The following is a 16794-nucleotide window of genomic DNA, read 5'->3' as shown; positions in this document are numbered from 1 at the left end:
GAGGTTCTTGCTCCGACTCTGCCCGGGCTGGGTTTGGGGGGCATAAATCTGGAAACCCACAAGATCCTGTGTTTTCCAGGTAGCTACACTCCACCTGCGAACTTTCCAGAAATACAGATTCTTGGGGCCACCCCAGACCTACCGGCTCTGGGCCCCAGCGCAGCGGAGGCTGGCAGCCCTCCTGGGAAGGCCGAGCAGGCTGTGAGAACCGGCCCAGCCCTTCCCAGACCCTCCCAGGCCCTGCGCCTCCCGGGGTGAAGGACAGGCAGCCAGCCTCACCGGTGACAAACCTCCCCTTCACTCCAAGCCCCTCTCATCACGGGGTCCCAGAAACCCCACAGCCCTGATCACTTCTCCACACCACCCAGGAGCCAGAATATGGAGCCTTGCTGGACAGCCCCTCTGCTCCAAGTGGCCACCACAAAGGAGACAGGGCAGGCTGGCTCTCACGAAGTTCGTGGTCCACCTGTACCACTGGGCAGTGCACAGAGCAGGTGGTCACGGCCGACACCCACGGAGCAGTCTTTCCCGCGCCGGCCCTACTCTGAGCCAGTCCCGTGCCTGTCATGAAGCCCAGGTGGGCGAGGAGGTGAGTCATGGCTGGTGAGCCGAGTGTGTGGGGTGGGTTTGCGGGGGTGGACTTGGGGATTCGTGCTTCTCGCCTGCAGAGATGACGCCACAGCGGCTGGTGGCCGGGAGGCTTGCCAGTTGCCAGCCAGGCAGCTCTGTGCAGCTCCTCCAGGCAGGACGGCCTGCGGGGAGACGTTCAACTGGAGCTGAGGGCTGAGAAGCAGGAGGGTGGGGACAGGTGGGAGTCATCCTCCCACCCTGGGGACCCACTCCACATGGAGCCTGTGGTCCTCCTCACAGCCTTCTTGTGACTGGTGGGCAGTGACCGCTCAGCACATGCGCAGCGGTCACCCCATGACCTGGGCCTCTGCGGGCTATGGGTGCCTGAGTGTGGGGAGGAGCCTGCATCGCCTGAGGGCGTTTGCCTCGGGCCAGGGGAGCTGGATCCAGGAGGCCCAGGCCCCGTGGCTGGAGGCCCTACCCAGGAGCCTGGTCTCCAGCTGTGGGAAGTGTTCCTTCCACCTAGCCGCGGGACACCTCCCCTCCTGTCCTTCTCACATCCTTCCAAGTATCAGCTGCAGAGGACCAGCTCTGGGACCCGTGCAGGAGCCTCTTCTGCAGACGAGCATCCCAGGCAGCCCTTCAGAGGCAGACAGTCCTTGCAAAGGTGTCCAAATGACATGGCCTGCACAGTTCCAAATCCTACCCCTGTCAAAGACCACACCCAGAGCCTCCCGTCTATGCTGCTCAGGCCTCTCAGCCTGGAGATCCCTGGCCTGAGTGGCTCTCTGGGGTCTTAGCTGAGTTGTGAGGTCACTGCGGGCAGGACCTTCTTCACTCCCTCCAGGTACTCATGCTTTAGCAGGAGCTGGACATGTTGAGACCACCTGTTGATAGGTGTCAGAGGTGCAGGCAGAGCACCCCGAAAGCTCTTGGGTAGGCCACGGTGGGTGGCACTGGTGTGGTGATGCTGGGTGTGTGGGGCTATTGCATGACAGTCACAAAAGACAAAGCGCTTCCCAGGCAAGCTGACCCTGCAAGCTCAACTGTCTACGAGCAGGTGGGCACCTCATTTCTGACCTGTCCCTGAGCATGCAGGGCTCAGAGACACGCCAAGGTCCCCACATTGATGAGGAGTACTGTGATGACCATGGTGGCAGGCCAGCCTCGAGTGGACCCCACCACTGCCCTCCTGGCGTTCTGATTCCTGTGTGGCCCCTCCCTTTGAATGTGGACTGGACATAACAATGGCTTCCAACCACCAGAGCAGAGCTGGGCAAGGGGGCGTGGCTTGTGGTGAGGGGTGGGGACTGTGGGCGGTCTCGCTGGCTGCACAAAGCCCCCCGGTGCAGGAAAGGCCCACGTGGCCAGGGCTCAGAGTGGCCTGCAGTCAGTAGCACTCAAGGGCCTGGAATCATGAAGAGATGATTCACAGTGTAGGAGAAGGGGGGGAGGGCTTGGAAGCAGAGGCTTCCCCAGGCAGCCCTCCCTGGGGGACAGCAGCCCTGCAACGCGGGGAAGGACCCAGAGCCCAACGACCCAGCCTAGAGGGTCCCCGACCCCTGGCCCCAGAGCTGCGAGGTGCCCGTGTCTGCTGTCTGGAGCTCGAGTCGAGGGTAATCTGCTCCCAGCAGCACAAGTGCACCCACCGAGGTTCAACGCCCACTGTGGAAAGAGCCTTCTGAGCAGTCCTGCCCTGAAGGGGTTCTCAGTCTGGAAGATTCTAGTTTGAAATGAACTTGGGGAAGGCCCAGAGGGTAGTGAGATTCTTGTGCTGTTGAACATGTCAGTCCTCAACAGATGCCTTGGAGCTGGCTTCTCCAAACCTGCGTGAGTGCCATTTGTTGCTATGGGGAGAAAGGGAGGCGGGCAGGGGGCTCTGCTGAACCAGGCACTCCTGGGACACAGCTGAGCAGTCATGTTTTCCTGGCTGAGACACCGAAACAGATCCGCGTGCTCCAGGGAGGCTGCTGGCTCCCGGCAGCCCCACTCGAGCGGAGCCCGGGCTGCCTGCGGATGTCCCCAGCCTGCTCCAGGGGAGGTGCGTGAGCCAGGCCCAGCTCCCCAGACGGCCAGCTTCCTCAGGGGGACATGGGCTGCAGGCTGGACACCTGTCCAAGCTGGGGCATAGCCCTGTGCCCCTGGAGAAGCCCACGGGTGGAGAAACGTCCCTCCCTCTCTGGAGCAGGGCTGGATGAGTTCCTGAGCCCAGGATGAAGGGCAGCCACCCTTCCTTCTCATCTCCCTGGCCACCATCTCAGTAAGTCCAGACGGGCGTCCATAATCCCAGTGGGCCTCAGGGCTTGCGTGGGGCTGTGTCAGCATGCGCTGGGCTCTGTCTTCCGTGTTCTGTGATTTGGGGACGCTGCTGCAGTGCACAGGTCTCGTCTGGTCAGCCACACGGCTTCCACATGAGCTCCTCGGGTTGCTTTCTGTGAAGTGGTGTTCCTAAGGACGTCTCCTCTGTGAGACTTGAGATGGCAAAGGATGAGCCCTTCCAATGCTCTGTACAGGGTTTTGCTGTGGTGGAAATATTTAAATCTAGTACCATAGGCATGCCCACTGGATATTTTATATTATATGTACACAATATATGTTTATGTTTTATGTATGTATATTAAGTATTTATCACTAAGTGTATTTCATGACTTTATTCAGTGTGATTTTGGCATCTCTAGTTGTCTGATTTTAGGTTTTGAATTCTTTACATCTGGGCTCTGCAGGGTGATCTTGGTCTTGGCAGTCTGGGTGGGCAGGAGGGGTGGCTCTTATCTCTGTGTCAGGAGTGAAGTGGGTCCAAGCCATATCAATCAAAGAATCCTGTAGTGGTGGGGGACCCTAAATGCCAAGGTTCTAGCAGTGCCCCCAACCCAGGGGTGCTCAAGAAGACATAGAATCTGTATCTGCAGAAGTTCCTGGGTGACTCTGATGGGCAGCAGGGACACTCCAGCCTGTGGCGGGGAGCATCTCCCCTCCTCCAGGACAGCCCAGGCCTCCTGCCTCCGCTCCTAGCTGATGGGTCACTGGGGATGCACTGCGGGGTGCAGGGGGTGAGGGTTCTGGCCGCATCTGCTGCTCTACCCGAGGGGCGCTCATTGGGAGCTCAGGCGCTGCTGCAGCTGGCTCAGAGATGGAAAGGTGCTCAGGGAAGAGCGGGCTCTGAGGCCCACCACCCAGGGCCACCTGCAGGCCTCGCTCAGGAGCCTGCAGCTCAGCACCCCCCTCTTTCTGGAGTATTTCTGGAGGCCGAGTCCGAGAAACTTGGTTCCCATGAGCTCTGCTTAACTGTAGGGCACTGGAAGAGGGGAGGAGTCACATTGTGACCCAAGGGGATGAGAGTCATTTTGTCCCCAAGGGTCTCCTTTCTTACTAACCCTGGGGCTTGGCCCAGGAGGAGCGGGCCTCTGGTGTGGACCTCTAACCTGGGACCTGCCATTGAAATCTTAAGTCTGTTGGTAGAAATCGCTCCGTCCAGGTCCGGGGCCCTGCACCTCAGGAGGAAAGGAGTCCGTGTGCGTGGCTTCTGGGTCCGTGGCCGAGCACCTGTCCTACTGTCTCTCGCAGGAGGAGGTGCCACCCTCCATGCGTAGCACCTCTGGAGCTGGCCCTCAGGGCTGAGCCCTGCCCCCAACATGGTGCCCCAGTGAGCCGCAGGTCCAGGGACTTTGCGAGTCTCATCCACTGGTTTCCCACATCTGGCCAGAGGTTCTCTCTCTAGGTGGCCTCTTGTGAAAACAGCGTCCTGCCTCTGCAGGTCCAGTCACTCCCTGGGCTGAGGCCCACCTGCAGCTCCCCTGGACCCACATTGCCTTTCTCCCCGACCTGCCTCCACTCCTCCTTGGGACTCCCCTGCAGGGCCTTCAGACCTGTCAGTCTCGGATGGGGTCACACGGCTCACGGGTCTTTTCTAAACCTCTCTCTCCAACTGCACGGATTTTCTAGGTGCCACAGGAACCCCCTATGAGAAACAGATACGCCGCTCCCAGCTCCCATCCGAGAGGGCTGAGTCCTACCTGCCGGTCCCTGTGGGCACTGCTCAATCTGCAAACGGACGCCTCTTCCAACCCTGCAAGTCCCGAGTCCTAGACTCTGCTGTCCTTGGCAGCTGCTCCGAGCAGAGCTTCTCTCTCTTCATAATCCCTTGCCCAGCAGTCAGGAGCGGGCTGCGTGGGTGACCTCACTCTATTTCCCAATCTGTAGCCCCAGGGCTTGCAGCTAATAGCTCGGGATCTGCCTCCCAGCTCCGGAGGTGTGAGTGACAGTTACCAAATGCTTTGCCTGTGTGCTGCCACAGCCTGGCACTGTGACCCCAGAACAGGGACCGTGATGTGTCAGGCTCCCCTGAGTGGGTGCTGCGGGAGCTGCCCCCACTCAGTGCCATGTCTCTGAGATGCAGGGGTGTCTGGGTCAGTGTTCACAGACGGGACTGTGCCAAAGCTTTGTGAAGGAGGGTTACCAGGCCCTGCCCCAAAGCCTCTGACCCAGAAGGTCTCAGGGTTCTGGGCGTGGGCCCTTCTGACCGGGTGATATGCTGCTGACGACCTGTGGCCTTACTCTGAGAGCCAATGGTCTAGGTTACCTGCAGCAATGCACAATCCCACGGTGGCTTACAACAGCAAGATGTTCCCACAGGCCACACCAGGAGTTCAAAGGGTCGGCGGCCAGGGCGTCCCCAGGACCTGCCAGCAAGGCAGTCACTTTGCAGAACTTGGCTGGTGTGCGAGGGAACCACACCTCCAGACTTCAGAGGCAGGGGTCACGTGTGCTCAAGGGCATTGACAGAGACAAGCCACATGCTGCCCCACAGCCACCAAGCCAGGGAGTCTGCTCCTGCCACAGGGCTGGAAGGGCAGCACTGGAGAGCTTCAGGCATGTCCAGGAGGGTGCTGAGTAACCAGGGTGGAAAGTGAGCCCAGAACACCGTCGGGCTGAGGCCGAGCCTGCTGAGGCTCAGTCAGGAATCCTTGCAGGTCACACCCTCCCCTCCTCCCGAGGGTATGACTGTCACGCCAGGCCCCTGCCACACTCCTCCTGTGACCACTGCCATTACACTGAGGGTTCCTACCATCCTGGGACTGTGCACTAAACACTGGCGTCATGCAGCGGGGGCCTAAAGAATACAGCCAATCACATGCGTTCACGGTGGAACCAGTCAACTTGATTTATTGAAAAACCATTACAATCATTCCTGGCTTACACAGGTTTGAGATACTTTGGAACGCCTTTCCTGGTCGTATGACATGTCTGCTGGATCTTTAGGAAATGCTCCATGTGCCAGCCGGCAGGGTACTGTGGGGACCCAGTGCCCTACAGCAATTCCTGTAGGTTTTCTGTTTACCAAGTTTTTTCTTCTCACCAAGGTTTGTCCCCTTATATGTGGGGAAGAAAAAATAAAATACTCCAGAAGAGTGTCTGCAAATACAAGAAGTAATTTTATTGCAATACGCGGGGGCTGAAGTTGGTCAGGCACAGGACAGGTTTGGACTTCAGTACAAATCACAACACTGTGAGGGGACCGACAGAAAAAAGACGGAATAAAAGGACACACTGGATGGGGCGAGAAGTGGAAACAGAATCACATGACCTAGACGGAATCCACGGGCGTCACAGGGCAGTCCTCCAATATGGCTTTTCTCACAGGACATGAGCATGGTTGTCACCGGCAAATCCTGGCATCCCGGCTTCGAGAAATCTCCAAGCCAGACTTTTCTTTGGCAAGAGTGAGACTTGATTTCCAGGGACGTCTGGGACACTGGCGTCAGTGGTGTCCTTTATGCCTCGGGTGCTTTCGCTGTGGCTTCCTGAGCCGCACGGGGACGGGAAGGACTGCATTGGAGCATGAACCAGGCTCACTCCCAGGCCACCTGCGTTTCCCACGGTGGAAGGAAAGGACGCAGCCGGAGGGCAGCTTTTCACAGTGAAGGGATTGCCTCTCCCGCTGGTCTCGGGGTCCTCCTGCCCGCACAAGAGGCCCCCTTGCCTTGGACAGCGGGGAGAAGGGACAATGCCCAGAGGGTCCCGTTCCAGCCCCGAGCTCCAGAGCGGCTGTCGCCTGCATCCAGGACCTGTGCAGGTGGAAACCCAAAACGCTTCATGGGAAAGCGGTGCCGCACAGCCCCGGGGAGCCTCAGAGTCCGCTGCACAGTTCTCGGTCTGCTGGGGCAGCGCTGGGGCCACCCCACAGCTTCATCGCGGTCCTTGAAACAGACAGAAATTAGCACCACAAACATTCGGCAACCGAACAGAACCTGCTGTGGGTACACCATGCACGAGGCAGGAAGTCTATTTTGCGTGTGTTTTTTCAAATTGTGTAGGCACAACCCGGTTCTGGTGACAGGCCTCGGGAGCAGCTTCCCCACCACCCAGAGAAGCAGCGGCTCTCGAGCCCACTGGGGAGGAGGCGACCGCGCTTATCTCAGGGTCCCTGGCAAACACTGAGCTGGCGGAGGCCAGGGCTGGGATGGGGAAGCCTGGAGGAGGAGGTCGCCCAGGCCCCCGTGTCGCTGCCCCGGGGATCTCAGGACACATAGCACCACAAGAGAAGTGTGAACATCAGCACCAGTTTTCACCTGATTCTCCACTACAGAGAATGTGGATCTCTGCCCTGGAATCTTCCCGTCAGGCTCGGCAGGAAGGAAAATGGAAAAGGGAAGCAATCAAAATTAATTTAAGCCTGCTTGAACCTAAGTGCATGTAGAAAAGGCAGAGTCTCAAATTCCTTTTTCCTTCCCATTAAAAAAAAAAAGTCCAGAGCTAATCAAAAAATCATCTGGAAAAGGGCCCGGGCACCTGCTTTTCAGCGGCAGCTTCACTTCCTGCTGACCTGGGCGACTTTCCAATTTATTGCACATTCCTGACAGGCGGGCAGGAGGCGTCCCACTGCCGATCCAAACCAGCCTGCAACCTGGAGTGGACACCTCACCCATCTGCCTGCTCTCCCAGTGGGCCAGGGGCTGGGTTTCCACGCACGACTGAAAGTCAGGCACACTTAACATTTATAACAATACAATACAAATATTTACTTAAAACTCACAAAAACATAAGCACCTTTAATCCATGGGAAAGGCACAAGCGGATGACATTTGGCCTCTGCATGGATCGTGTGGAGGCTGGCTGGGAACGGAGGCTTGGCGACCTTTACAAGGCTTGCCTCAGAACATTTTTTGAAGGTCAGGGCAGATACATATCTTCAAGTTGAATTCTTAAAAAGTGATATCCAAATACTGCAGCCCCACCCCCACCCCCACCCCCTGCAAACTGTCCTGAACACCAGGGTGACGGATCAGGAGAGCGGGGGCCAGGGCGTCGTGGGCCCGCTGCCTTCCCTGTGGCCTGGGGTGGCTGGACGTGGGCGTGATGGAGAGGCTGTGGCAGCTAGGTCATGTGATTCGGCTCCGGGTGGGGACGCGACTGTTTCCCTTTGTTCTCTCTGGGCTTGGGGTCGGCGCCATGTGGTGTGGAGGCACAGATGAAGTCAGGCGGGAGGGGAGCGAGAAACCTTCACTGTCCAGGATGTCGTGCACGAGACACTCACGAAGGGCGTGTTGAGGTCACAAGGTTGCTCTCAGAGACGGGCCGGCAGCTCCTAGCCCATGAAGCAAGCCGGCCCCACTTCAAATCCAAATTTCTGTGACGCTTCTCCAAAGTCGTTGAACATGATGTCCACGATGGGCACCTGCTCCACCCTGGGGGTGTCGATTTCCAGCACCGTCTTCTGGTAGCCTTTCTTGGTCTGGGGAGGAAGACGCAGGCAGACAGCGAGTCAGAGCCAGGGTCCCTTGGGGCGGCCCAGGCCCCAGAACCAGGCTCAGGGCCCCTTTCCCCCCCCAGCTTCAGCCCGCTGGTGAGGAGCCGCATGGCGGCAGACCCGCCCCCCACACTCTGCGACCCAGGGCACCTCCCACCACCCACTGCACAGTCCTAGGGTGGGGGTGGGCCTCAGAGGGCAATGGAACAGTCCAGATGTGTCACACACTGCGGGTAGGACCTGGCAGGGTCTATAGCCTCTTCAAGCCCCTCTACCCCCAGGGGTCCCTGGAATCTGCATCTCCCCAAGGACCTCGGGACACCGTGGCCCCCCACCCCCCGTCCTGGACAGTGGCCTGTACCACTTTAGACCGAGACTGGGTGTATACTCTGAGCCGAATCTGGCCCAGGAGGTCTCCCTCCACCACCCCATCCCTGGTGGAAATCATCCAAGGGGAAAACAGGGAGGCCAGTACAGAGCCAACGTGGCCAGGATGCAGCCTGCGAGGTCCCAGGACCACTCTGAGCCAGAGAGCCCAACATTACCCCACTCTGCCCTGTCCACCTACCTGAGTGGGGAGCATAGGCCTCAGGCCCTTCTTCCCGACTGTGAGGGCTGAGCGTGTAACCCCCGGATCTACATGAGCCCCCGCCCCCAGGCTAATGGTAGGAGGCAAGGCCTCTGGGAGGTGAGGAAGGCATGTGCCCCCTGAGTGCCCCCAGGGAGACCCCTCATCCTCTCTCTGCCATATGAGGACACAGCAAGAAGCCGGCCATCTCCCACCCAGATCCCTACCTTGCTGGCACCCTAGCCTGGCCCTTCCAGGCCACAAAGCCATGAATAATCGGGGCTGGTGTCTGCAAGCCACACTGGCTGCTGCAGTGGCTTGTCAGGGTAGCCGGAGCACACCAGACCTGAGCCAGGCCAGCTTGCCAAGGCACTCCCAGATGCCCAGCTCTCAGAACTAAATGCAATGACAAATTCCTGTCTGAAGCAGCCACGGCTGGGGGACCAACTTGTTAGAAGCGACAGACAGCGAACGCATTCTCTGCACTCCATGTCCTCCAGGGCCACGGGCTGCACCGAGTGGGCAAGGTGCGGGCTGCTGCCTGGGTCCTGCCATAGCACGCGCATCAGCCTCCTGACCTCCCACCTGCACGCACCCCAGGCCCACGCTCCCTTGCCCCACCCCACCAGGACACCCCGCCTACTGCAGTTCCAAAGCCAGCCAGGGGAGAACTTCAGAGAAGACACAAGCTCTCAGGAGCCGGGGAGCACTGGAGCCCCAGCCCAGCCGGAGGCCTTGACCCAGCAGCTCCCTCCCGGGAGGGACTCAAAGTCTGCACTTTTCACACATGTCTCAGACACTCTGATCCTTGAGATCTGCTGGCTGCCCCTTGAAGGACTTATTCTGGGTCACTCAGGAACTCGACAGCACTCACACTGATGGACGAAAACCTTGCTGAGCTTCCAAGGAGCCAAAGCCTAGGGGCTGCCTGGCCGGGAGAGCCCGAGCAGGTGTCGGAGCCCCTCAAGGCTGCCTGAGGGGAGAGGGAGGGAGAGGCCAGGTGTGCCTCTGCAGCTTTCAGAAGCATGGGGTGGGCAGCCTGAGCTGGACATAGTATCCTTCACGACAGTGGCACCCCGGCCCCTCCTGTAGAAGGGGTTCCTCACCCTCTCCTCCAGCCAGCGAGGAGCAGCCGAGTTCCCTCTCCTTGGACTCTGCTCCCACCTGTCCCCAACTGGGAATCGAATGAGATCCCCAGGCTGAGACCCTCGGGGGACTCTGGTGGCAGAGCCGTCACAGGGAGCCATGTGACCTCAGCCTCAGGGAGCTGCACCTTCGCCAGCCAGCCAGCTGACCCCAGGGCCACCGGTCCTGCTCTGCTGCCCCGCCAGGGGCAGGGAGGGACAGGCCTCCATGGCGACAGCACTGCTCTCTGTCCACCCAAGGGACGGGCAGCATGTGCTGAGCTGGCAGGTGATTTGCCTGGATTTATGGGGCCCCTCCACTCCAATTATCAGCACACTTAGAGGGGGCGTATTTAAAGTAGACTGCCGCACGCTGCTCTGTTACCCCGTTATTCCAGAGGCATAAATAACCATTATGGGCTGGCAACAGCCCCGGGGGGCGCACAAAGCTGCACAAACAACGGGATTTATGTGGCGCAGCTCCTTGGCCCTCTTGCCCGGTGATTTGTGCCCCTCCACAGGGCCAGCCACTCAGCAGCCCCGTCAATCAGGCTACCCAGCCAAATGAGGCCAGAGCTGGAATTCCAATTTCCTGAGCTGTTATTACACTATGCATCAAGCAGACCTCCTGCGACTGGCCCGCGTGCGGGTGCCAGAGTCCCCCGTGGGAGCTCTGTAATTAAATGAGAGGGTCTTGACCTTTCAAATCATGCTGAACCTCTCTGGGGTTCACGGGCGGAGCCCTCGCTGGTCTAGTCCAGGCTGAGCGCTCCCCTGGCTCCTGCACCGCTCGGCCAGCTGCTCCCTGCACCTGAACTCCTCGGCTCGGGCTGCACCACAGAGCCAGGTTTCCCACCACGGATTACTCAGTTCTCAGCCATCACCTCCCCACCTTTCAAAGGCAGGGTCTTCTCCCCAGGAGTATGAATGGGAGGAGGCTGCCACTCCCTCCCCAGCCTCGCTCCAGCCTGGGGACCCTCCTAGCCCACATCTTGCCTCTATCCAGAGATGCTCCGAGGCCACCAGGAGCTTAGAGAGCTGATGGGGGTGGACGGGATGCTCCTCTCTAGGAGCTGGGCTCAGGGAGGCCTCCTGGGCTAGGGACACTGAGGCCAGCTCTGACAGCAGCCAGTGCTGGGAACCGGGAAGGCCAGGAGGGACCACAGAAAGTTCTCCTGACCAGGGAACCAAGGGAAGGGCTCTGTGTGGGCCGGGGGCCGAGGACGCTCTCGCCTGCCTGCCTCACCAGCTGTGCTGCGGGGGCTCCGTGGGCCAGCGCTGGTTCTGTCTGGGATCTGCCTAAGGAAGCCACGTGGACACCAGCCAGGCCGGGGCTCTGGGATGTCCCCACACCCAGGCACACAGCCCAGGTGCCCCATAAGCTTGCACTAAGCAGGGGGGGGGGGCCGGGCCCCGGCACTCACAGCACAGCCGTCCACCAGGGCGCGGATGTACGGGTTGTTGTCGTAGGACATCTCCTCGTCGTTGGAGCCCAGGAAGCGGATGGCCTTGTCGTAGCTGCCCGTGGAGGCGTCCTGCCAGGCCACTGACTGGTAGCAGTTGTAGGTGACGTTCTGGTGGGCAGAGGCACTCAGCAGCCGCAGGAAGGTCATCTGCACCACGCCCACAGGGTTGCCCTCGGCGTCCACATAGGAGAGCTGCCAGCAGGACAGCAGGTGGACTCAGCAGGGCCAGGCACACGGCCACAGCCAGAGCCCCACGTCCACTGGCCCTGGGCTTCGCCCCTTGCCTGTCTCCCCTGAGGACACTGCAGGGATTCCCAGTCCCCATGCCCCCCAAGGCAGCACCTCGCTCTCTAGGGTTTCTGAGGACAGTGAACCACATCTTACTTCCCTCCAGATTCCTGGTGCTCCTCCTCCAGGAAGACCACCTTCAATTCCCTCTCCCCACCGGGGCTACCTCTGTGTCCTCCCTAGACTAAGCTTGGAGAGAACAGGCTAGTGGCCCCTTTGCTTGGTACCGGGCCCCAGAGCCTGCTGCCACGGCCAGCCAGCCTGCTGTTGGGCTGGGAGGCCTCCTGAGGGAAGTAGCCCCGTCCTCTGGGGATGCCCATTGCGCCTGTCCTCCCTTCATTCCACCCACTGACCTCCTCCCCTCTGCCTTCCAAAGGCGGGGTCTTCTCCCCAGGAGTATGAATGGGAGGAGGCTGCCACTCCCTCCCCAGCCTCGCTGCAGCCTGGGGACCCTCCTAGCCCACATCTTGCCTCTATCCAGAGATGCCATCCTGGAGCCTCCTTCCCAGATGGCAGGGTCTGCCTGGCTTGAACGTGTTAATCGGACAGGGACCATCTGGACAAGCCCCCCAGGGGCAGTGCGGCGTCTCCAGGGCTGGGCTGGAGTGCCGGGAACCTGGGCAAGGCTTGGCCTCTCCTGGTAGATGCACCAGAGAGCAGACCAAAGAGCGGGAGGAGGCTTCCTGGGGCCTCTGTGTCCACTCCCAGGTGGGACGAGACACCCTCTGCCCTGAGCCTCCGTGGCTCCTCTGCTGGAGCACGGCTGGACACTCCCAGGGAGGACTGGCCACTCCCACTCCCTGCTCCAGCCCTCAGTGGCCCTCACTGGCTGTGTTGGCCCCTCCCTGCATTCTTCCAGTCCAGCACTGGCCCTGAGACCCAGGTGCCTGGGGTCCTATCTGTCACCCTGGCTGGACAGAGGGCACTGAGAGGGCAGGAGCCGGGCCCGTGTGTCCCTGTCATTGTGCTCCAAGGCCAGCAAAGGAAGGTGCCCATGAACTTCTGTGAACGGAGGAAGGGTAGCTGTCAGGAACCCAGGACGTACAAGGCCCTGGGCAGGGAGCCTGTGAGAATCTGGGGTTATGGGGAGCAGGAGACCTCAGAGAGCGACTCAGGCCACCTGGGGGACATGCAGGAAGGCTGGCCTGAAGCAGGTCAGGGCTATGTCCACACTGGGGTGACTGGGCACAGCCCTGGAGGCACAGGGGTGCTCCAGGATGGCATCTTGCACACCGCTCCCCCCACACCGGCTGGGCTCCCAGGAGAGCGGGCAGGCTGGGGCCTGGCCACACAAGCCTCCCTGTGGGACCCCCACCCCAGCAAGCCAGGGACGGCTTCTCCAGCACCACCAGCTAGGTCTGCCCACCTGGGCATGGGGCGGTGCCGGCTCTCCCAGAGGTGAGGCTGGGGTTCTGCATCTCTTTTGCAAACTCAAAGCTTTCTGAAATGGTCACTGCTGCCAGGGGTGCAGATGCCCCTCAGCCCCTTGGTCACAGCACCCTGTCTCTCCTGGCCCAGGCAGGACCCTGAGGCCCGTCTTGGGAAAGACCCTCTTGGGAGAGCCAGGCTGGCCCCTCCTGCCCTGGGCACTGTTCTGGGGAAGCAGGTCTGACACTGGCGGTCCACCCCTGGGCCGTGGACGCTCCACATTGTCTGTGTCAGCGCACCCGAGAGGAGCATGAGCACGTGGGTGGCTACTCCATGGGAGCTTGGGGGTGGGACGTGGGCAGCAGGAAGGTGGGGGTATGACTAGAGAGCACGGAGCGTGTGGTGACAGGCCCAGGGCCCGCTGCCTCCCGCCAGGTGGAGAGCCAATGCCGTGCCCTCAGAGGCCTCCGCCAGACCCTGTGGAGGAAAGCTGGGTACCCACCACAGTCCAGCGTCCAGCGTCCTGGGAGGAAAGGAGACTGACTGAAGGGAGGCATGTGGCGCAGCCAGGGCAGCTGACGCAGAAGGACCTGAAGCCCTCGGTGCCCCAGGTGGTCAGAAGGCCAGGGCACGTGGCCCAGGCTGAGGGCGAGAATCCCTGAGGCCCAGGGAGCTGTAATGGCCTCTGTGGCACTGTGTGGTGGCAGGTCTGGTTGAACCAGACAAAGGGCCCACATCTCAGAGTGGCCTCCACCAGAGGGCCAGAAACAAGGCAGGTGGACTCCCCTGGGTCCCCCTGAATCTCTGTCCCTGTCCACTGAGAAATAGGACAAAGGTCAGAGGTGGGCAGGCCACTTGGGCCGATGGCTAGAAATGTGTGTTCCACAACCACTTCCTCAGGGTGAGGAAATGGAGTGGGCACCGGGGCCTCCCGGGAGAAGGCCCAAGACCAGGGCAGGGCCAGCTGCTGGCTCGCCTGGCGGCTTCACCCTGCTGGCCCTTCTGCTGGCCCTATCCCACTCTGCAGGTGCTGCCACGGAGCCCTCCCACCACGCTGTCCCTTCAGGTCCTTCTGTGTGCTGGTGGGCTTTCTGAACAGCACAGTGGGTGGAGCAGAGAGAGACGCGGGAGAGAAAGGGACAGGAAGGTTGGCGTCCACAGAGACAAAACAGCACAGGCCGCCAGACGTGGCCACAGAGAGCACAGGCCTTCAGCGCGTCGGAACAGGGGCTGGGTGCCTAGAATCTGAGGCCTGAGACGTTGACACGGAGCCAGGCGTGTCCAGGCTCAGGGACGAGGCTTTAGGGGAACACGGCAAAGGCAGCCAGAGAGGGCAGCTCTAGGTCCTCGGGGGAACACAGCCTCTGCGTCCAGAGCTGGGACAGGAGCTTCGGGAGGCAGCGAGCAAGCTGGGCTAACCCCAGGCTGGACGCCCGGACCCGAGAGCTGGCTCCTGCAGGCCCACGGCCCCTAGGGTCCTGCCCACTGGGCCTGAGAGCTGGGTGGGAAAGGGAGTCTGGGCTGCACATGGAGCCCCGGAGAAGGGCACGGAGCCTGGCAGCCCGTGGTGCTTGGGGCAAAGCTGCCTGTGGGACACGGACACAGCCTCACTGAGATCCGTCCAAGCTGGCACCCGTCTAGGCCAGAGGACCTCCCACGTGGTTCTCTCAAGAGCGCCGAGCTCTGTCCACCCTGAGAAGGGATCCCTCACGGGCTGACATGGCTGTGGAGGGCCTGGCCGCGTAGCTGCACGGCTGGGTCGGTAGCCCCCGGGGTGAGTGTGGTGAGGTCCTGGGGACAGCGCTTGTCCTTTAGGTGGACAGGACCCACTTCACTCGCTCTGTCCACCGGACTTGTGAAAGTCCTGCTGTGGTCTGACCTCGGGGCTGGCACCTGGGCTGTGCCTTCTGTGGGCAGCCTGGCAGCCCAGGCTTGTTGCCCATACCCAGTTGTGGCATCCTGAGTTTCAACCCCTTCAGCTACTGCCATCAGCTACTGCCATCAGCTACTGCCAGGCTGGGACGAGCTCTGGTTGGGAGCAGGGGGACAGGTGCGCAGAAGGAGCTCCACACCCTCGGAGCCTACTGTCACAGGACATGGAGGAGTCCGGCCAAAAGGACAAGAGCAGGTGTGGCCTGGCGGCAGCAGTCCATGCAGAGCCGTGAGCCAGGCCGAGCGGCAAGCAGGCAGCCCCGAGGCGGCCACTTACCAGGGAACCCCGCTTGTACTGACTATACCAGGTGGAAGGCTGCTCTTTGGGCCAGCGGGCCATTTTACTCTGCAAGATAGGAGACGGGCGGGTTTAAAGTGGCAACCGCAAAGGAGAAAGAGGCCACCTTACCAGTTTACCACGCTTGAATTCACTGAACCAGGAACCCGGGTTCTCTTTGGGCCAAGAAGTGATTCTGGCCTGCATGTCGGGCAGGGCAGGGGGAGGGAGAGAAACAAGATGAAAGGGTTACTTCTCCTGTCTCCTGGACACGTCCCCCATTCTCCCCAGCCCCTGGGGTCCCCTGGGGAGCGCCTCCACCCCTGGAGGAGGCCCCTGGTGGTCAGGCAGGGTGACAGCTCCAGCTGTCCAGGGACCAGGGCTGACGCAGCCCGTGTAGGCCGCACACTGCACGTCAGCAGTGGGCACACGCAGAGCTTGTGGGTGGAGGAGCACACGGCAGACCCTCAGAGCACGACAGAGAGCCGGGGTGAGAGCCAGTGTGACCGAGGGGCTGCAGTGGGCACCTCGCTCCTCCCCACCGCCGAGGAGCTGGTGCTGGGACAGCCAGACCCACTGTGTGTGTTGCGTGTGCACATGGTGTGTCGTGCTCGGTGTGTGTGCACGTGGTGTGTGAGTGTGCGTGTGCTGGGTCTCCTCTGGGGCCTGTGGGTCTTTGCGGCCACACCTGGGTCTGCTGTGACAGCAGAAGCAGGGCTGTGTGGGATGTCTCCTGGGATCACAGGGCCAAGCCAAGGCCCTGCATGCACCCCAGGGACGGCTGCTGCCCCCTCCCGGGGGCTCTGGAGAGAGGACTGTTTCTGTAGAGGCTGTGGCCATAGGTGCCCAGGTCTGGCCAGTGGCTTGGGCTCAGTGAGCACAGCGAGGGGGTGGATGGCTGAGCGAGGCCTTTCTACAGGGACACATGCCCAGCCCTAGAGTTTTGAGAGCCTTCGGGGCCAGCTTGGGCTGAGCTGGGGTTGACTAGGTCCCTCAGGGACCTGTGGCCGGGACCCAGCCCACGGGACTCATGGTGAAGAGACACCAGTTAGATTCCTTAGTCATTGCCTGGGCTGGCGCCTCTGAGCTGGCCCTGTCCCAGGAGCCAGAAAAGGGCACCTGCTGGGGGAAAGGGTGTCCAGGCTGCTTGCCCTGCCTAGAGCCCAGCCCCACTCTCCTTTCCAGATCTGCCTGTCAGGGCCAAGCCCAGGTGTGGGAGCAGCTTCCCCCTGAACAGGGACCCCCAGCCTCTGCTTCAAACCTGCTCCAGCTCGTTTGCGGTGGCCCAGTACCACCCAGAGAGGTCTGTCTGCCCTGGGTTAGGGAGTGGATGCCCTGTTGGCAGAGGACAGAGCAGAGGAGGAGGAGAAACGTCACTCTGGGCCTCTGTCTGAAAGAAGGAAAGAAGACCTCCCTCCACTGGGGAGGTCTCTGTGCCGACTGCCTGTCTGTTT

At 60.9% G+C, this 16794-nt stretch overlaps 1 protein-coding gene across 5 annotated transcripts in view; it reads right to left on the bottom strand.

The window, feature by feature from the left end:
• Positions 1-5979: 5979 nt before the first annotated feature.
• Col5a1 (collagen type V alpha 1 chain) overlaps positions 5980-16794 on the bottom strand; it is a 137155-nt gene continuing 126340 nt past the window's right edge. The window contains exons 64-66 of one of the 5 annotated variants that reach the window (XM_071601135.1): positions 15473-15541; positions 11434-11667; positions 5980-8302 (exon numbers count right to left, since the gene is read on the bottom strand). In XM_071601135.1, the coding sequence (XP_071457236.1) occupies positions 8156-8302; positions 11434-11667; positions 15473-15541 (450 nt within the window). In that variant the 3' untranslated portion in view covers positions 5980-8155. Of the gene's footprint in view, positions 8303-11433; positions 11668-13129; positions 13655-15340; positions 15542-16794 lie in introns of those variants that run through there. The other 4 variants (XM_071601136.1, XM_071601137.1, XM_071601138.1 and 1 more) reach the window with 4 other exon arrangements.

The sequence above is a fragment of the Marmota flaviventris genome, chromosome 13, assembly GCF_047511675.1.
Source record: "Marmota flaviventris isolate mMarFla1 chromosome 13, mMarFla1.hap1, whole genome shotgun sequence".
Lineage (NCBI taxonomy): Eukaryota > Metazoa > Chordata > Mammalia > Rodentia > Sciuridae > Marmota > Marmota flaviventris.
The sequence above is the reverse complement of the archived record's forward strand: the minus strand, read 5'-3'. Positions and strand labels throughout refer to the sequence as shown.